General features: G+C 30.0%; 2 protein-coding genes and 1 long non-coding RNA gene across 3 annotated transcripts; all 3 read left to right on the top strand.

Annotated features, from left to right (window-relative positions):
- The first annotated feature begins 4,723 nt into the window (after positions 1-4,723).
- LOC118648298 lies at positions 4,724-12,401 on the top strand. Its single transcript, XM_036294634.1, has 12 exons — positions 4,724-6,591; positions 7,233-7,325; positions 9,368-9,492; positions 9,608-9,844; positions 9,941-10,089; positions 10,330-10,423; positions 10,507-10,695; positions 10,780-10,947; positions 11,395-11,545; positions 11,654-11,751; positions 11,829-11,906; positions 11,991-12,401. Exons 2-12 carry the CDS (start codon positions 7,235-7,237, stop codon positions 12,348-12,350), a joined length of 1,740 nt encoding a protein of 579 aa, XP_036150527.1. The 5' UTR covers positions 4,724-6,591; positions 7,233-7,234; the 3' UTR covers positions 12,351-12,401.
- Positions 12,402-15,505: 3,104 nt separating this feature from the next.
- LOC118648299 lies at positions 15,506-17,091 on the top strand. The gene is made up of 3 exons (XR_004965237.1): positions 15,506-16,238; positions 16,556-16,681; positions 16,915-17,091. It is a non-coding gene; the product is annotated as an uncharacterized LOC118648299 (long non-coding RNA).
- Positions 17,092-17,326: 235 nt separating this feature from the next.
- On the top strand, positions 17,327-21,637 carry LOC118648297. The gene is made up of 3 exons (XM_036294632.1): positions 17,327-18,341; positions 18,404-20,832; positions 20,969-21,637. Exons 1-3 carry the CDS (start codon positions 17,327-17,329, stop codon positions 21,635-21,637), a joined length of 4,113 nt encoding a protein of 1,370 aa, XP_036150525.1.
- The last annotated feature ends 260 nt before the right edge of the window (positions 21,638-21,897 follow it).

Genomic DNA, 21,897 nt, shown 5'->3' with positions numbered 1-21,897 from the left:
ACGTGGACCATTACTCGTAAAAAGGTAGAAGGGATTGAAATGAACATAAAGATCCAATATTGTCTTGGGTTAGGTCTACAAATAATCGAGAAATCAATTTTTCAAATTGTGCAAATGAGAGCGTGCCATAGAAAGAGCCGAGCCGCTCGAGCCGTAGCGCGGCCCACTTACTATCATAAATAATAAAATCATACATAATTTTACTATAAAATTTTCTCTGTGTATAAATTTACGAATATATGAATTTATTAAATGTTTGAAAACTTATAAACAATATTTAATTTAAGAAAATTTTAGTATGTAATGTGTGTGTGTGTGTGTGTGTGTGTGTGTGTGTGTGTGTGTGTGTGTGGAGGGGGGGGGTACATACATACACGAGCTAAAGAATAATCACTTTGTGACAGGAAAATGATTATTCTTTAATTCAAGAATTGGTTTGTAATTTGTGTGTAATTTGTGTGTGTGTGTGTGTATGTGTGTATACATACGCGAAAATGTTAAACATTATTTGTTTTATGTAAAGTGTGGTGTTTATTATCAACAGAATACTCTTTTCAGTCATTAAAGATAAAATAAGTATTAAAAAAAAAAAATTAAAAGTGAATAATTCATTTTTTTTAAACTACAATCATATTTTTTTACATGTACGTGTATAGTAATCAGCGTAAATAGTAATAGTGATATAAAATCGCGGAACTAAGACATAATCATTTTCCTGTCACAAAGTGATCATTCTTTAGCTCGCGTATGTATGTACAAAGGGATTAATTTTATTAAAAATATAAATATCCTAGTTATTTAATTTTTAATTAAGAATATAAAGTTGAAATAAACATTTTATTTGGTTGTCATTTCCATTTTAATCGATAAAATTTTCTAATGTTTTTTGAAGAAGCATAAATTTTGTTTCGAGCATATGATAACAACTTCTTTTAAAATTTATAATGATAGTTTACGGCGTTTAAGACTATCATCAAAAAAATATTTTTTATTAAAAATAATCGTTATTTATAAAAAAAATAATTTAGTAATCACTTCTTTAAGCATTAGAACTGATATTTTTTGTACACATGTATGTACACGTACACACATACAGTCTAGCAATCTCAAGGTTCAAGCGCTGGGGAGGGGCAGCCACCACGGCCGGGCGCTCAGCACGCTTGCATTTGCCGGTAGGCCGGGGTAGTACAGAAAATTTTACAAGTCACTGACTTGTTAACTATTGCGAAAAGAGAAAAATGGTAAGGACTTTTCTGTTCAGTTTCATGCGCTCTACCTGCTCATGAACATTCCATAAAAAAATACCAGACACCCTGTATATTAAGGTAACAATAACATTTTTTTTTAATTTTTGTTGTCTTAAGGTTATTTTGATTTCTTTTCTGATAACTAATAAAATGAAATTTTGTTAAAAAAAAATATTAATATTTACAGGCTGCTCAAACTATATTGAGAAAAATAGTCGTAAACTTGATTAAATCTTTCAATTAGAATAATTAGATTAAACACTTTCAGTTTAAGTATTTTTATGTATTTAAGTTAAATATATAAATACTTGAATGTTTAAGTATTTTATGTGTAGTTAAGGATGTACTGACGCTAACAGTTCTAATATTAAAAATTTAATATAAATTGTTTCTATTTATTATCTGAACACATGTGTAAAATTTGAAGTTGATTCTCTAACTTACTTAGAAGTTATTTATTTAAAAGTAAAAATGTGCTTTAATGAAATGTAAATAAAAAATGATAAAAATCTTATTTTTTTTATACAAGCACTTTCAGTATTCAAGATGATTTATATAAAGTTTTGTTGCGATACAGAAATTAATTGTTCTGCAAATAAATAAAACTTATAATTAGACAATCACAAGAAACTTGGCATAAATCATCTGGAATACATAAAGTACTCATATAAAAAAAAAACAATTTTTTCTTAATAGCAATTAAAAAGATATAATTTTTAAATAATAAGTAAAGTAAATAAACTATAAAAATGTGTTATTAAATAAAAATATACTGTTATTCAAACAACTTCCATAAAAAAATATATATATACATATATATAGTTTATTTAAAGTAGAGACGTTGGGAGGTTGGACAAGGATCTTTCTATGGAAGAAAAGAAAATTAGGTAGAAGATGTTGGAAAAGGTAAGTGAGGAGAGGAGTAAGGGAAAGAAAGTATATATGGGTAATAGAAAAATGTGAGTGGACGGGGTTGAATGGGTATGGAATAAGGGGAAAGAGAAGTAGGAGATAGGCAAGGGAGAGGGAAAGGGGGGAGGGGATAAGGTGGGGGGAAGAATGGGGTGGAGGATCGTAGGAGGAGAATGGTTTTGATTGGTATTCTTAGGAGGAGAGGTAGAAGCAGAACCGTTGAGGGCGGAGAAGCAGGAAGGAGAGAAAGCATGAGGGGAATGGAGACTAAGAGGCGGAGAGAGCAGAGGAAGACAAAAGGAAAAAGAAGAGAAGGAGAGGCCCACTGAGAGGAAAACGGAAAGAGAAAACCGAGGAGGAGAGGTAGAAGGAGGGCAGAGTTGAATGGAAGAGGGAGAGTCAGAAAGGAGGGTCGGAAAAAGAGAGAGTGGTGGAGGGGGGGGGATAGCATGTAAGGATCGCAAATGGCCACGTCGGTTCGGGAGTAGAGGGATGATACAAGTGTAAACGGTTCGGGAAACGCTCCGTAGAAAAAAGCGCCTTGTAACCCCTATATTGGGAAACAATAAAGTATTATTGTTATTATTATTATTATTATAGTTTATTTAAAGTATAAATATTGACACATTTCCCATTTCAATTTCTCAATTTAACTTTTGGCAGACTGTATAGCCAGTACATCCTTAAGTTTAATACATAAATAGTTTGAACTGAAAAATTTTAATTTAATTAAAAGATATAGTTAAGTTAAAACTTTTTTTTCTTAGTGTAATTAAAGTTATCAGAATTAATAACTTTAATTAGTTTGAGCGACCTCTAAATATTAATATTTTTTTAAATATAAAATTTTATTTTATTTGTTATTAAAAAAGGAACAAAAAACTGTGAAGCAACCAATTTTTTAAAAATGGTTGTTGTCACCCTAATATATTTTATACCTGTAACAATTGTTGCACAACTTGTTCTTCATAGATTCATTAAATCCCTTGGTCATAAAACTTTGTAGAATTATGTTACTTGTTTCTGATTATTGCAATAAATTGTTATATTAATTAAAATAAAGGAAAACTCGGATATTTTTAGTATTTAAAAATATATAACTTTCTATTTTTTCTGTTCTTTTTTGTTAAACTATGATATAAAGGGAGCGTCCTAGATGCGCACAGTAACAAACGGACACCACCAATCAGATTGCTGGGTTGGTTAGGGTTAGGATGAATTTATAGAATTTGATTGGTGGTGTTTGTTTGTTACTGTGCGCATCTGGGACTCACTCGTAAAGTAGACTGAGATAAACACAAAAGTCCTATATCTAATTTTGCGATATTAGTAATAATTATTAAAATATAATTAAAGAAGTTTGTGAATAATCACGCTTGATATGATAGATAAGCTATACTGGCGACGTTTGCCATCATGTGTTTATACATCAATGTTTATACATGGCAAAGTTTATACATTAGTTCAAACTGAACATAAAAAGTCTTTTACCATTTCCCAAATTACGTAGATTTTTAGCTATTAATTAAAGAAAATTAGCGCATTATCGCGCGTATCATGCACTAATTTTCTTCAGTTAATAACTCAAAATCTATATGGACATTTGTAAAATGATAAAAGACTTTTTCTCATAATGATCTAGAGCTCCTGCTCCATTGGCCAGAATTTGATAGAAGACTTTTTTTTTAGTTTGATCTAATGTACAAGCACACGACGAAAGACATTGGCATTACAACTCATTTAACATATTATACGTGTGATCATTCGCCAATTTTTTTTAATTAATATTTTGATACTAAATTCAAATATCGTAAAACGGTATGAGACTTTCGTGTTTATTTCAATTCGCTCTACACTTTTACGAGAGAATATAAAATCAATCTGAGATACTATGTGTAATATAACAATAATAAACTCGAACAGAACAGCAGACATTCTGGCTATATCATGATTAATACAGAGTATCCTTTAACGTCATCTCCTGACATAGAGAAGAAATAGACAGTCAGAATAAAAAAAGTTGTTTAATTTTCCAAGAATTATTGAGCTAATAATTCAAAGATCTTAGCGATTATGCACATGGGAAACGGTAGATTGGACGAGAGAGAGAAGAAAAATGACTTACTGTTTAAATTAGATTATTAGTAACTAGTAGTAGTAAGATGATATACAAAATCCAATCGTCATTCTCCACGTGGTGCACATCGGGTCACTTTGATGACGGCAATATGATTGAGTTAAACACGAATCAAATCAATATTCAATATCATATTGATACTCAAAATTCATGATATTAAAAAAATACCGTATTTATTCGCTAAAATACCCTAAAATGCAGTGCAAATTTCAAACTCGTGTGCAATCAACAAAAAACATCGTATCGACATGTATTTTTTTATATTGCTTAGAAAAGAATGAACTTTAAGAATCTGAATTAATACTAGCAAGATTTTAACGAGAAACTTGTGCAAAATGATAACAAACTTTGACTTTTTTCAATTAAAAAACACATGTATTATTTTATTGAGTACATCTGTAGTTCACAGTTCGCAACTGCATATTTTATTAGATATATTACTTTCTTTTGCAGTGTATATATGGTTTTACTTCCGTATTGATTGATTTTAAAACAGCTATAAAAAAAATCAATATATATACCCGTTTGGCGTCAATATTAACTACAAACCGAATAATAGATTGACTTTCTACACCTGACTCATTAATATTATGTATCTTGTACCTTTTTTATTTCTGTTCTCTGTTTATATCTTTTTAATGTTTTTTTCTTCTTTTACTCTCTGCTCCTTCCATTTCTTTCTTTCTTTTTTTGGCTCATAAACATCCCATAAAAAAATACCAAACACCCTGTATATGTTATAATCAACCAATGAATAGAATCTAATTCCCGCAATAATGTGTATTGGGCAGAGGAAAATCCTCACGTCGTTCGCCAAAAGGCGCGTTTCGGTAGACTAAGTTAGTAGGGTAAGATGGCCATAGTTTATTTAAATGCAAAAAACATACTTTTATTTTTATTATTTTTTAATTGCGTTCGGTATATTACTTCACTGAAGCTTTAAGTATGTAAAACTATCGACATTAAAGAGAAAATACTTAATAAAAATTTTTTATTATCAAAATATTGAAACATAAACATTGGCCATCTTTCACAACTTTTATGGAAGAGATGGCCATAGTATTATAAAATAATTGGCTATACAATTTTTATGTACTTAACATTTATAGAATAATAAAAAAACGTTTAATTTTACATATTTAGCTTTATTGCCACATATTATCACATATTTAATTTTATTTTTAAACATGTTTCATATTAAATGTTCACACAAGTTTCTAATCAATTTAACTCATTGTTATCAGTAAAAAAAAACATATATGATATGTGAAATTAAAATATTAGGTGCATAACTTAATTCTCGTCTTTTTTAATAAAATATATACATAAACACCTACCCCCAAGCTTATACCCCGAAATTTCATGGGCTATTTTGCCCAAACTACGAGAGAAAGATAATCATAATATTTATTTAAAAAATAGAAAAGGAAATAAAAAATATAATTACACATTACAATTTACATACTTTTGTTACGTGGATAACGTTCATTGCGACAGCACAACTGTAATTTATTCGACATTGTGGCAATTTCTAATGAACACGTGAAAAATTTTGCAGGCAGTCAAAAGTAAAAACGTGATGTGATATCCATAATATCATTATTTTTAATAATATACGCACAGAAACTAGAGTAAATATTTTGATTATCTTTAAAAATAATTACGAGAACACATTATTTAGCAATTATTGAAGAAATTATAGCCATTGGCCATCTTTTCCGTATGGCCATTATACTTTAACTTACCCTATAGATGGTCCATAAATGTATGGGCAGGAATGATCGCGAACCAAGTAGTAAGTGTTAATCGTATAAGTAATTTTCTTTCGCTGATAAATGCAAATATTTTTGTCAATGATTTTCAGATCGGTCCAGTGTTTCTCCCGCCGCGTCTAAATGGCGAGAATTATTTGGATTTTTTTGAAAATCAATTACCTGTGCCTTTTGAAGATGTACCGCTTCATGTACGAACACAGATGATTTTCCAACACTACGGAGCTTCTCCGCATTTTCGCCGAACAATTCGCGATTTTTTACTCTCTAAATCTGAATCAGTGGAAAAATCACTGATTTAACCAGTGATTTGTCACATCACTAACGAATTAGTGGAATATGTCTAAACGCGCTGCGCAATCAGTGACTATATCGTCATTTACTTATTTACCAGTGGCTTCTAGGAGACATGCTTATGCACGCTCATTGTCTTATGCGTCCGGTGCCTTCTTTATCTATTTTACTGTTATTTGAGTGTTACAAAGTGCTGTTGAGAACTTTTAGTATACATATCACATTATTGGTAAGTATAACTGTTTTTGTATTATATACCATTAAAAATTAATCAATAATTGCACGCTAGTTTCTATACTCAATTTATCGATAAGATTACGCGACAAGGTTAGGTTAGGTTAGGTGTGATGCCGTTATTTATTTTCTAATGTAATCATAATTTATAGACTTTTATTAAAATGATGAAATCTAGTATATTTTATAAAGTAATACATTTTTGAAAGAAAATCTGTACACGCATGCATACATATACATGCATGCGCATACGCATGCATACGTACGTACACGCACGTATGTATGCACGTGTGTGTATGGTGTGGTGTAGTGGTGTGTGTGTGTGTGTGTGTGTGTGTGTGTGTGTGTGTGCGCGCGCGCGCGCGCGCGCGTGCGTGTGCGTGCATTTGTGCATACATACGTGCGTGCATGTGTGTGTGCGTGCTTACATAATGTACAAAGTTGTCTATCTGAAGGTGCGATTTACTTGACGCTACAAACCGCTTCAAAGCATTTTTCGATTAATCAATTCATAAAATTCTTGGTTCTAATTAGTTAATCAAGCTTCGAAACATTTGTGGCGTCAAGTGAATTGCATCTTGAATATGCATTTCAATATTTCAGATAATTTTCAGTTTATCAGTAAAAATTTTATAGATATGAGTGATATTATGAAATGGTCACCAGGAAAAGTAGCAGAAAAAATATTGGATCTTACACAAAACGAATTAACTGCTAATATTTTTCTAGGTAAGCATTCTGAATGATTGAATTAATATTCTTTTATGTTCTTGATTTTTGATATCATATTGATTAACAAAAACATGATTGTCAATATTCATAGAATTTGTTATCAAAACTCAAAAAAACAAACTGTTTTTAAAAAATAATTATTAAAAAATAATAAATAATATCTCCCAATAAGAAATATATTGGTTTTTCAATAATCATTTTTTAACTTCAGATGAATTTTGGAAATTATAACAGTCTTAGATTTGAATATTGATATCGATTTGGATTAGAATTGTTACAGCGTTTTAAAATATTGAAATGGAACGTTTGAATTGCTACATATGTTACCAACATATTCCCAAAGGATTAAATGGTTTAGTGCGACATTTACGAATTTCTCACGGACTTACTATTCATCGAGGAATAGGAAATACTGGTTTTAAATGTGGTCAAGATGGATGTTGGCGAAATTTTAAATATTTTTATACATTAAGGAGGCATATACGTCAATGTCATAAATACAGATATAATGATGACTTAGAGTCTGAATTTATTGTTAATAATAATCAGGATTGGGTAAGTTAATATATTTTTTTAACTAAATTAAAATAAAATTAATGGATTATAAAATAAACTTAAGTTAAATATTCCATAAATAAAAAACTAACTTAATTAAAGTAATGTTAAGATTAAATTAAAAAATTAAGATTAAATTAACTTAAGTTAAAATAAAAGATAATTTTAAAGAGAACCCTTATTTATATTAAATTAAAAAGTAATTCTATTTTAATTTAAATAGATTCAATACGATTAGTATTATCAAACTTTTTATTATTTTATTTGTAAATTAAGCTATACTATTAATTATATAAAATAACAAAAAATATTGTTTTTATGCAGGAATGTATTTTTATTTTATTTTTTTTTACCTAAACAAAAGTTTTAACTTTAAAAAAAAGTAAATAAGTTTCAAAAATAATTAAAATTAAAAATTAAATCATTAAAAATTAATTAAGTTAAAAGTTATTAACTATAACTTTATTATTAATTTTCAATTTTTTAACCAGTTACCCAATCCTGATAATAATGAAGATGAATTTTCTGAAGATAATGCTGCAATGGAAGAAGTAACCGACATGGAAAATTATGAAGATGTTTATGAAAATTTAAATTTTGATTTGTATACTTCAATTATCAGAGTAATTGCAAGACTTCAATCCAAGGGATCTATAACTGGCAGTATTTTGAGCGATGTTTTGGACGAATTCGAAGAAGTGATTTTGAATTTAGCTAAATTCTTCAAGAATAAAGTTCTCAAATATTTTCAAGCAAGAAATGCTACTGAAGATCTTGAAGTTGTTGAATTACTTTCCAACTTTGATTTTGAAAATCCTTTTGACGATCTTCATACTTTGAAAGGCCAGATAAAGGCATTAAAAATTAATTGTGGTTATATTGAACCTATAGAGATTCCTCTTGGTTACCGCATGGAAAATTTATTACATAGCAAAACTGGAACATATACACCTAAAATTGTACTTAAAACTTATCAATATGTGCCAATAATAGATACTTTAAAATTGATACTATCAAACACAGAAATTAAAGTAAGTTTTTTAATGGTTGACTATTGCTTTTTAACATATGTTTTGTAATTATAGAAAACTGCAACTATCATTTAATCTGTTATCTTGTGTGACATTTATTCAAATCAAACTTTATCACTATATTTTTAGGCGTTTTTTATAATATTATGTACAAGTTCTTTATTATTATATTAAAATTATTTTAATATTATTTTTAAATATTTAAAATTATTTTTTAATCTTTTATTTTATCTAGCAAAAGCTATAACAGCTAGTCCTTTTTTTTGAATACTGATAAAAATCAATTTTCTTAATTCAGGATAATATTTTTGTTACTGTTTTCTTGCATTATTTTTCTGATATTTTTTTCTTCTAGTATGACTAATTTAATTTTTGTCAATATTACGATGTGGCCTATTTCGCTTTTTTTTAACTAGTTACTTGAAATGCATATTTTGTTTCTTTTTGTTTCAGAACAATCTATCAATGGAGAAGCTCTCTTAGAGCTTTCAGAATCAGATTTAAAAGAACTACAAATTAAACTAGGACCCAGAAAAATAATAACAAAGTTTCTTCATGAATTAAAATGTAAATCAACTGTAAGTTTGTTCTACTATGCATACAATATAATATATATGTTAAATTATTTATTAATTTAACCTATATATTTATTTCTTATTTTATATATTTTATTTCCCATAAAACTTTTCTTAGGTAATATTGGAAAACATTCCCATTGATAATCTACATAAAATTCTACAAGAAGAAAAAAATGAAGAAATTATAATGTTTGAAAATACTGCAACATCAAGTCAACATTTATCACAAAATATATTCAATGAAATAACCGGTTCTATTGGCCCAAATAAAGTACTTTCCACAAAAAATTTACTAGAAGATCATCCCCAACAGTTTTCATCACAATCAGAAGCGAATTTAAATATATTCTCGGTAAAATATTTATATTAAAAAAAATAAATTTACGATGAAGATTTTTTGTATGTTCTCTAAGTTAGATATATTTTTATTCTTTTATTTTATTTTCAGCGCTATGGAACTGTGGAGAAAACACTTGAAAATCATGAGCAAGGTGTCTCTATATTGAAAGCTATTCGTAAAGGTTCTTTTAATGAATCTGATAGAAAAGCCCTTGTGCGTATCGTTGTGGCTGAGCTTATTTTAGCACAAAACAATTAGTACGTAAATATTTTATTATTTTTTTAATTGATCGCTATCATAATAGTACAAGTAATTCGAAGCTTGATTTCCGAATTGAAGTCGCATTTTTTCTGATTCTTATTTTGACGTTTCATGTATATTTCAATTTACCTTATAAGCGCCTCTTCCTAATAAAGAATTTTTAGTGAACTGAAATGCCTCGAATTAATTATGTATACCGCAAAAGTCTCAAATACCAAAATAACATTTTGTTCTAGTTATCCTCCAGATAAAGTCAAAGTATCACTTGCAAGTGCCATCGTTTCCGAATTTCCTCTATTAAAAAATAATGTGACAGGATGTAATGGTTATGTAAGTTCAAGAAACCTATTTTCAATGGCATTTCTTACCATACATTATTAATATTTATCACAAATATTCATAATAAATTTTAGGAACATTATTATGATCCCAAAACTAGACAAGGATTCATCGAATTTCGATTGTGGACAGTTCGCACAAAATTTTCCTCTCAAAAAAAGAAGTATTCTTCAATGAAAAGAAAAGCACAATGCTTGGAGAAAAGTTCCAGTGTTTCAAATAATGACGTAGTAGTACTCGACAAACATGTTTTGGAAGAAAAGGTTCGTTAATATATTTTACAATCTCTACTTTTAAATAAAACTTGTTTAAGCACACAACATAAATATTCTGATTTATATTATTAGATATTGTGGATGAAACATAAGTTGCCATCTGATAGTAACAAAGAATTAATCAAGAAATGTCTCAAGGAAACTTTCTCAAATAGAAGACAATGGATTATAAGCTCTGGTCCTGTTATATCAAATATTTTTGAAAAATATCCGCGTCTTCTTGATTATAATGGTGAAATGGTAAGTTTGAAACCAGCTTTTTCAATTTAAGTTATTAGAGGAGGTGATAATATAGCCATTCGTTTATATTTTATATAACTTTGTTAATAATTAATGTTAATGGTAAAGTTAATGATAATATTAATAATTTTTAATTGAAACGATTATATTCATCAAAGTGTTATTTATTAGATTTTAGATTAAAAATTATAAAATATTTATTATATTTACATTATTATTAAATATTATATTTATAAAAATGTAGCACTACATAATGGTCCAAAAGAAACAAAAATGATAATATAATCACCCCAAAAATTAATATAAAAAATTGTTTATAAAAGTTACAATATTTTGTTACAAAATTTTTCAGTTAACAACGGAGATAATACGAGTGATCATATTGTCTACAGTAGCTATAATACCATCTTCTTTATTGTAAGTGTGGATTATATTTTTATTTTTCAGATAGAACAAGATTTTAATATTATTTATCCAAATTGTGAAGATAATTTCTTGGCCAAATTCCCTTCCTATTATACTACCAAAATTCTTGGATATATTATAAAATATAGATCAGATATAATGAAGAAAACCAACAATCTTCCTGTTAATGATGGTGAGTGTTTTAATGTAATGAGTTTTTGCTTATTGTTAAACTATTGATCGAAATAGTTCTGAAAAATGAGATTTTTTATAATATACTATGTTTTTTTCTTTTCATTAAACGCTTTACGAGCTTTGATTGCACTGACTCTCCTTTTGCCTCCATCAAATTCTTTAAAAAAAATTAATGCAGACGATCCAAAAAATAAGGACAAGAAAGTGAGAATTTTATTTTATTGTACTTATATAATGTTAATAGTTTCTTAAGATAATGTCATATATTGCTTTTATTTTAGTTACAAAAAAGAGATAAGGAAAACATTTTAAATACTATTACCGAAGTTCCAAATCCTCATCTTATAAAAATTTTTCCGGTATGTTTTTAAACTTTTTGATATCAATTTATACATATATGATAAAAGGAATACATCAAAAATTATTATGTATTTATTCTGTAGAAAGGAACCAATCTTCCCTATACTGAGCAGAATTTAAGAACTGAGACGGATGGCAACGTGCAACCATATATTATGTGTATTCTAGGTCAAGAAAAGAACACTTTCTTTGTTCAGGGCGACGAGTGGTTTTTCATGCTTCCGCATCGAGCAACTCCAATTGCAGCATTTGATCTCTTATTTAAATTGTATCAAGTGCTGCATGTTTCATATCCACTTTCTCTTTTAAATTTTTATAATTTCATTGAAAGCTTTATTTATCTGATTAATGTAAACCCATCAAATACTGTTTCTTCGTTACATATAAATATTTGCAATGTTGTGGAAGATGCGGAAGTTGGAGAACCAAGTAGGGAGGTTTAATAATATATATAATATATTAATCTATTAATATATATTCTATTAATATTTTTCTGTTAATTTATATAATAAGATAAATTATATGCTATATAATGTGATATAAACTAATAATATATGGGAAATTCAAGAAGTCTAAAATATATAAAAAATATATTTAATTATTTTCAGTTTGCAATCCCAATATAATAATCTATTAATATAAAATGTATACGGAAAAAGAGAACTACCACAACAAATTTAGTTATAAATATAGACAGTTTACATTTTTTTGTAATAAAATCTATAATTTTGCAATTACAGCAAAACCTTTTTGTAACTGTTACTAAATGCCAAAAGATTTAGCAACATTTTAGCAAAAGATTTTGTTACTACTGCAAAATTATAGTTTTTATTACAAAAAATGTTAGCTATCTATATTTATGACTAAATTTGTTATAGTAATTACTCCTTTTTTCCGTACACTAATCAATAAGTGAATTTTTCACTGAATAAATCAGTATGCTTTTTTTACTGATCTCTTCAGCATTCCATTAAGGTTTCACTAATTTAATAGTTAAATTACACTGATTGCCAGTGGTATACTTTTGGCTGGTAATTTCAGTGAATATTCACTGGGAATTAGTGACTATTTACTAATTCAGATTTAGAGAATAAACGCACGTTACCCCGATAGATGGATGGGTCGAGGTGGTCCGATCATCTGGCCACCACGATTGCCGGATCTAAGGCCAGTATTCATAGTCGGATCTTATATTTAAGATCATCTTAAGTACTGTCTTAAGATGCCATCAGCCAATCACAGAGCTGTATTAGCATCTTAAGATATTGCTTGAGACGATCTTGAAATAAGATTCGACTATGAATACCAGCCTAAATGTACTAAACTTTTTTCTATGGGGTTACATAAAAAGTTTAGTCGAATATGCGCGTAATGGTACAGAACAAAAAATGCGTCAAGCTATAATTGACGCTTTTAATACTATTACGCCAGAAATGGCGCATCGTGCAACGCGTGATATTGTTCGAATAGTCGGACTCTACGTACGAGAGAGAGGACATTACTTCGAACAATTTTTGCATTAAAATATGAGAGTGGATTAGGCCTATTGGGGAAACCACTATAAAAAAAACGCACTATGCTATCTACCGCAAGGTGGTGTGGAAATGATAGCGCTCAGTCATTTTCTTACTGAAAAGACGAATAAAAATTATAAAATTATTTTTTGCTGCGCGGTACTTGCATTGCACAATCCTCGTTGCTCATTCACGCGTACGTCATATAAAAATAATTATTTTTATTTGTTCATTTAATTTAAAAAACTCTTAGTATGTAATTTGTATGTATGTGTGTACACACAGGAAAATGTTAATTATTATTTGTTTTATGTAAGTGAGGTGTTTATTATTACCGACAGAATATTCTTTTCAACCATTAAAGATAAGGTAATTATTTAAAAAAATAAAAGTAGAATTGAGTAATTGATTTTTTTTAAAATTAATGTATGATTTATTATTTCGGATAGTAATCACGAATTGTAAGAAGAAATTTCAGAGAATTAAACCATATGAGTGGTGGAAATACTATCGTGATTTGATGAAAAACATAATAAAAATTTCCATAATTCCTCCTTGGTCCGCGTTTACCTACTACTTACAATAGTAATTTTTATTATAAAGAGTTTTCTCTGTGTATTATAAGTCGATCACGGGGATTAATTTTATTAAAAATATAAATTTTCTAGTTATTTAATTTTTAATTAAGAATATAAAGATAAAACAAAAATTTTATTTGGTTGTTATTTTGATTTTAATCGATAAAATTTTGTAATGTTTTTTGAAGAACTATAAATTCTTTTTTCGAGCACATGATAACAGTTTTTTCTTTTAATTTATAATGACAATTTACGACGTTTAAGACTATCATCAAAAAATATATCTTTTATTAAAAATAATCGTTATTTATTAAAAAAATTAATTTAGTAATCGCTTCTTTAAGCATCAGAACTGATATTTCTCTGAACATATGTATGTACACGTACACACATACTTTTTGTCGTTAGAAAATTTTATATTCATTAAAAAAAGTAAGGAACTATTATAACTCAAAGGGAGAATCCAGCGTTACGCGTCGCTCGTGCGTAGCCATTGCTGCTTGTTGTAACAACTCCCCCCGCGCGCCTAGCAATCTCTAAGCTCAAGCGCTGGCGGGGGCGGCCGGGCGCTCGGTGCGCTTGCATTTGCTGGTAGGCCGGGCTAATACAGGAAATTTTGCAAGTCCATAACTCGTCAACTATTGCGAAAATAGAAAAACGCTAAAGGACTTTTCTGTTCAGTTTAATGCGCTCTACCTGCTCATAAATATCCCATAAAAAAAAATACCAAACACTCTATATATAATAATATTGATGACCGATGAACAGTGTGTCTTACCTTTGAGAGATTCTTGTTGTTTTCTATTTTTTCCTCTATTCCGCCGCTGGCGACGGGCACCGCGATGCATAAATATAATATAAGCATTATTTTGCGCCGCTCTAATAAATCGGAAAAAGATATTATTATTCGCGCACAATTACGTCAATTGGTGTGATCGAGCGCGAAATCGCGCGATCGTCTTTTCTTTCTCTCTCTTTCTCTTTCTCTTCCTCTCCTCGATCTCTCTTTTTATCTCACTACACTCTTTTCGCTTGATGTTCACAATACGGACGGTAGCACGCTACTATCGCTCCCTCCATGGAGTTCTGGCCAATAAATACTTTTTGTACCACGAGCTCTGTGGGGCATATTGATTGACTGCTAATGTAGTGCGCATGCGATAGTTTTTACGACAAATCTTTTGTTGTGCGTATGTAATATGTTACAATATTATCAATTCGACATACAATGACACTAGAGTCAATTCGTGTTTCCGGTGGCTGTGTAGTACTGCGTGCTTTCATTTGACAGGACATCAAGCGACGCGATAGTGACGGCCACCAAGTAGGGGTGATAGGGACAATGCGGTGCAGCGGGTAAGAGCCACTGCACAAGCTTTTTTGTAACGCGTTACGTTACGTTAAGTACTTGACTAACCTAAGTTTGTACTTAAAATTAAATTTAAATCAACGCACAAAGAAACTTTTAACATAAGTTTTTAAGTTCTTACGTTAAGAATTTCTTTGTGCGTTGATTTAAATTAAATTTTAAGTACAAGCTTAAGTTCATATAGAGTACTTAACGTAACGTAACGTATTATAGAAGAGCTTGTGCGGTGGCCCTAACGCGGCGCACATTTATTGTAACAATATGCATTGTCTGACATTTCGAATATTAATGCTATTACAGCTGTATTTAACTAAGATATATACAAAATTTTAGAACAATTCATTTTTTATTTAAATTTTTATCAAGCGATGCGGTAGCGGCGCGACGCCAAAAGTACGTAAAAAATCGTGCCGCATGACGCAAACTTCACTGCGCAAATGTCACGGCCGCTACTATGCTTTATTTGGAATTTAGCTGTCAAATTCACTTTCAGTTGAAATATCTCAGAAATTAAAATCATAATCAAAAATCTAATGGCAATCCCTTTCTAAAAAGGAAATGTAACAAAAATCTCGAAAAGTATCGCGGTATTGTCACCGCAATAACTATGCATCTTATTGGTCCGAGCTGTTTCGAGCACGAACCACTTCAAGCGACACTTGATCTGTCAAAATGAAAAGTGATTTTGATCTGTCAAAGTGAAAAGTGACATGAATAGCTCGATGTTTACAACTCGGAGTTTTAGTTAGTTTGATTTGATCATCAGGTTTTCGCGCAAGTCAATTTGCGTGAGTCAGTGTTCTATCTGAAAATTAAACAACAAAGAAAGTTTGTTTTTGGGTCATTACTGGGTGAATTACAAGAGATCAGGTGCGTTTAATTATTAGTTTTTATATTATTTATCTGAAAATATTATATAGTTTTTTTTACATTATAGTTATAAAACTGATTGTTGTGTGTTTGACTTAAAATAATTTTAAAATAAATTTTTTTTTGCTGTTTTTTTATTAATTTTCTTATCGTTTTTATAATTAAAGTTTATATTTATTCCATACAGTTTTAACTTATAAAAGTGTAATATTCAGATAATAAATATGTAAAAAGCAAAAATATATTTTATTCCTAATATTTTTAAAACATATATAAAAATTAAGTGTATATAATATTTAATTTTTCTTATTTTGCAGGTGCGGTAAAAAATTGACAAAAAAGCAAGTTTATAGAATAAGAAGTTTAAAATAATCGACGATTTTGTTGCCTTTCATAACTGAAGTTGGAAACCAAACTTGAATTTCAGTACATAATTGAAAATGGTATATTTTTAATTAATTTTTCAATTTATTGATAAATCTCTCTCTCTCTCTCTCTCTCTCTCTCTCTCTCTCTCTCTCTTTTCAGTTGTGCTCTTTATAAATACTTAATAGAGAATATCTATTATTATTTTAAGTTAAAATAATCATAAATATATTTTATTCAGTATAATTTTGAAGCATATATAAAAAGTACGGATATATAATAATTTTTATTTATTTATTTTTTGTTCCAGATTCGGCTCAAGGCTGATGACAGCATAGAAGAATTTCAATTAATGTGATTGTCATAGTAATTAATGTATTAATAGTAGTTAACGTGTTAATTTTGAAATTAATTTTTCTTACTGTGTTCCTTTCATGTATTATATATAAGATACTTTGAATAAAATTTTGAAAACAAAACTGAAATAAAGGAAAATGTAAATGATTAAGATTAATAATAAAATGTTGAAACTAACCATGGAAATAAAAAAAAATTGATAAAAATGATCTTGGAATAATAAAAACAAATAAAAATTATAAAAGTGATTTTGGAATAAAAAATTACAAAAATGAAAATTATGATTTTGTAATTGAATTATATATGTAGGTCGTTTTATAATTCGTTATTTTATTAATTTGTATCTGTTATTTTTAACGCAAAGAATGCCTCGGCAAAAAGTATTGCGTACACTAAAAGAGGAAGAAGAATTTCAAGAGGTTCGTAGGCAAAGAAATAGAGAAAATCAACGATCTCGGCGAGAAAGGATTCGAGTTGTACAAACAGCAAATACCATTCAAAATGTAGTAAATGTTGAGAATAAGAATAACGAGCATCTCTCTCTTATTTCTCACGCTACTTATGACAACATTGTGTTACTCGAAAACGAAATAACTATTCGTAAAAATGCACCGCGAACATTGTTGGAACGACAAAATGATTACCGAGCGCGGGCAAAAAGGCAATTAACGATCAATGCATTAAATACATTACGTATTGAAGATATAGAAGAACATTATATTGGCGCGATGGATATTTCTTGCAGTAATTGTAGTGCAAAGCATTTTGCTGCCGAACGAGTATCAAATAAAGGTAATTCTTTTAATGATTGCTGTGGTCATGGTGAAGTATCGCTTGATGCATTATCTGATCCTCCTTATAAGCTGCGTGCATTACTTGACGGCAGTCATGCTAAGTCTAATTATTTTTATGACAATATTCGAAGCTATAATAGTTCCTTTTCTTTTGCATCATTTAACGCTAATTTGATAACCCTTAGAGGTCGGCGATTTGGTCCATACTGTTTTAAAATTCAAGGGCAGATTTATTACCAAATTAATACATCACTGTATCCAGCTGAGAATGAGAATCCAAGTTACGGTCAGCTTTTCATAGTGGATTCAAATGAAGCATCTACATATCGATCAAACAAAAATCCAACGCTTAACTATGAACTTTTGCAAACACTCGATTACATTTTTCGTGAAAATAATGTGTTTTCTGAAGCATATCAAATGATGGGCGAGGAAGTAGAAAATCAGCGTAAATTAGCAGTAGATAGTCATGAAAAGTTACCGGACTTACAATTGTTATTTACATTAAAACCTGGGACGGATAGTCGCAGATACAATTTTCAACGAACCAATGAAGTTGCAGCTGTCTTTAAAACGACAGCGGATGGTGAAATTCCAGATTCGTACGTTATTATACGTAATAAAAACACAAACACACGTTACAAAAAGTCAGCACCATGGATCCGAACGTCGAACCTTGGGTATATCCAATATTTTATCCATATGGTACTCAAGGTTGGCATCGTAATTTAATGCGTATCCATACTAGAAATCCTAGACGTGTCAGTAGATCTGCATATGTTAAGTACAGAATGGCAATACGAGTTGAATTTAATCCTTTTATACGAGGAAGGCGATTGTTTCAACAGTGGGTCGTTGACAATTATGTTAAAATTGAAAAAGATCGAATTGACTACTGTAAAGAAAATCAAAAGCAATTAAGAGCCGAATCATATCAGGGATTAGTAGATTATTTACAAAATGCTGCAAGTGATAGAAACGGCCATGTTGGAAAAATGATTATACTTCCGTCGTCATTTGTTGGTTCACCTCGCAACATGATGCAAAATTATCAGGATGCCATGGCTATTGTTCGCAAGTATGGGAAACCAGATTTCTTTATAACAATGACTTGCAATCCTAACTGGCGAGAAATCAAAGAAAATCTACTTCCTGGTCAGCAAACAGCAGATAGACCTGATCTTTGTGCTCGTGTATTTGATATAAAAAAAAAATATCTTGTGGATATAATTACAGGACAAAATTACTTTGGGAAAGTATCAGCGTACATAAACGTTATCGAATTTCAAAAGCGCGGCTTACCGCACCTTCATATGTTAATACATTTGAAACATAATTATAAAATAACAACCCCTGAGATTGTTGATAGATACATATCAGCAGAAATTCCTGATCCTTGTGAGAATCCTGTTTTGCACGATATTATTATAAAAAACATGATTCATGGTCCATGTGGTGATTGGTGCATTGTCAATGAAAAATGTTCAAAACACTACCCCAAACCATTGCAAAATGAAACAACAATGAATGAAGACGGATACCCACACTATCGCAGAAGAGATACTGGTGTGACTTTTGAACGCCCTGGTGGGTACATAGTTGACAACAGTTTTGTTGTACCTTACTCTCCAAAATTGTCACTTATTTTTAATTGTCACATCAATGTTGAAGTTGTCTCGAGTATTAAATCCGTCAAATACTTATATAAGTATGTATACAAAGGTCATGATGCAGCCACTGTCGTTATTAGTGGAACTGCAGCAGAAGATAATTGCATAAATCACGATGAAATACGTGATTACATCGATACTCGATATGTCGGACCGGTCGAAGCATGTTGGCGTATTCTTAATAAGAATTTACAAGAAAAAAGTCACACTGTAATACGATTGCCCGTGCACTTACCTAACAAACAAAATTTTACAATCAACATTGACAACGACGAAAATGAAATTGCTGCTATTATAGATCAAACAACAATGTTACAAGAGTATTTCATATTGAATGGCCGTGATGAAGAAGCCAGGCAATATACATATACTGAAATTCCTTCTTATTTTGCCTTTAAAAAACAAAAGATTAATGGCCGAAATATTTCTCGCTGGGAAAAACGAAAAGCTCATTTTAAATGCATTGGTCGTATGTACTCAATTAGTCCTACCCAGATAGAACTATTCCATCTACGATTGTTACTATTGACAGTGAAAGGTGCTACAAGTTTTCAAGATTTAAGAACAGTTAATAATGTTGTTCACGAAACATATACAGCTGCTTGCTTGACTTTAGGTCTTATAGAAGATGACGAACAGTGGAAACGAGCGATGCATGAAGCAGAAATTTGGATGATGCCCCGACAACTTCGAAGGTTGTTTATTCGTATTTTAATTCATTGCCAACCAATTTATCCTGAACAACTTTGGGAAGAATTTAAAGTCTCAATGTCAGAAGATTATTTACGAAACTGTAGTAATACATTACAAGCTCAAAGAAAATCTTATATTAATATAAATACATTGTTAACCGCCGAAGGTATGAGTTTGTCCAATTTTCCAAGCATGGAACAATTAAATGAAATTGATGAGTCTTTGAATGATGTATCATTTGAAGAGACGTTGGAGATCGGTATGCAAAAATGCCGACAATTAAACGATAATCAAAAAAATATAGTAGATATCATTCTAAATGCAGTAAACAATAGTAAGGAAAATGAAACAATAAATAATTGTTTTTATGTTGATGGCCCAGGTGGTACAGGTAAAACTTTTGTATATATCACACTGTGGTATCTGTTAAAAGGCAGAAAGAAACGCGTTAGCACAATGGTTTTTACTGGCATTGCGGCAACATTGCTTCCACAAGGAAAAACCGTTCATAAAACTTTTGGATTACCCGTTCCACTTTTCTGTGACTCATCATCAAATATTAAAGCGCAATCAAACGAAGCACAAATTCTTAAAGAAACAGACGTATTTATTTGGGATGAAGCTCCAATGGCTCCAAGATACGCACTTGAGATTATGGATCGAACATTACGCGACATCATGCTTACTGATAGACTATTTGGTGGAAAAATTGTAGTAATACTTTGTAGTAATTGTAGTAATTGTAATACTTGATTTTAGACAACTTCTACCAGTTAAAATTGGTGGTACTCGCAGTGAAATGGTTAACATGTCGATTAAATTTAGTTCATTGTGGATTAATTTTGTAAAGTTATCTTTAACAAAGAACATGAGAACTCTACCTCATGAAATAGAATTTGCCAAATTTCTGCTAGATCTTGGAGATGGTAAGTTAAATGATTTTGATGACAATATACAAATTCCGTTACAGTGTACCACGGCCGCTGATTCTGATATTGTCATTGATACGTTTGGCGAACTTATACAAAAGAAACAATATAAAAAAGCCGCTCACTGCGTTATTTTGTCAGCAAGAAACATTGACGTGGATGCTATTAATAAAAGAGTTGTTGAATTACTTGATAATTCAACTGAAAGGACCTACACGAGTATAGACAGCACCGAAAATTGTGGTGATAACAGTGATATTACTGAAGCGCTTTTACCAGAATATTTAAATTCTTTGTCACCGTCATCTCTTCCACCTTATGAATTGCGCTTACGAAAATACAGTGTTATAATGCTCATACGAAATCTTAATATAAACGAGGGTTTGTGTAACGGTACTAGATTAATGATTTTTCATCTTGGAAATAACATGCTCAAATGTGAAATTTTAATAGGTGATAAAGCTGGAGAAATAGTATTTATAAATCGTATTACATTGTACTGCGAAAATGAATATCCATTTACATTTAAACGAAGACAATTTCCAATAAAACTTGCTTTTGCTATGACAATAAATAAGTCGCAGGGTTAGACATTTGAAAAAGTCGGTCTAGATCTCCGAAAAGATGTTTTCAATCACGGACAACTTTATGTTGCACTTTCACGAGTTCGTGCGTGGGAAGCAGTGAAAATCTGTTTTGGAGAACAGCGAAATGGTCTTTCTGCAAAAAATTATGTGTACAAGGAATTATACATGTAAAGATAACAAAAATTGATAAATTAAAATATACAAAAAAAAAATAAAAATAAAAATAAAATTCGAAGTATAGTTTATAAGAGATAAATTCTAGA

This window comes from Monomorium pharaonis, unplaced genomic scaffold (assembly GCF_013373865.1).
Source record: "Monomorium pharaonis isolate MP-MQ-018 unplaced genomic scaffold, ASM1337386v2 scaffold_363, whole genome shotgun sequence".
NCBI lineage: Eukaryota > Metazoa > Arthropoda > Insecta > Hymenoptera > Formicidae > Monomorium > Monomorium pharaonis.
Note: the sequence above shows the minus strand (reverse complement) of the source record. Positions and strands in the feature narration are given on the sequence as shown.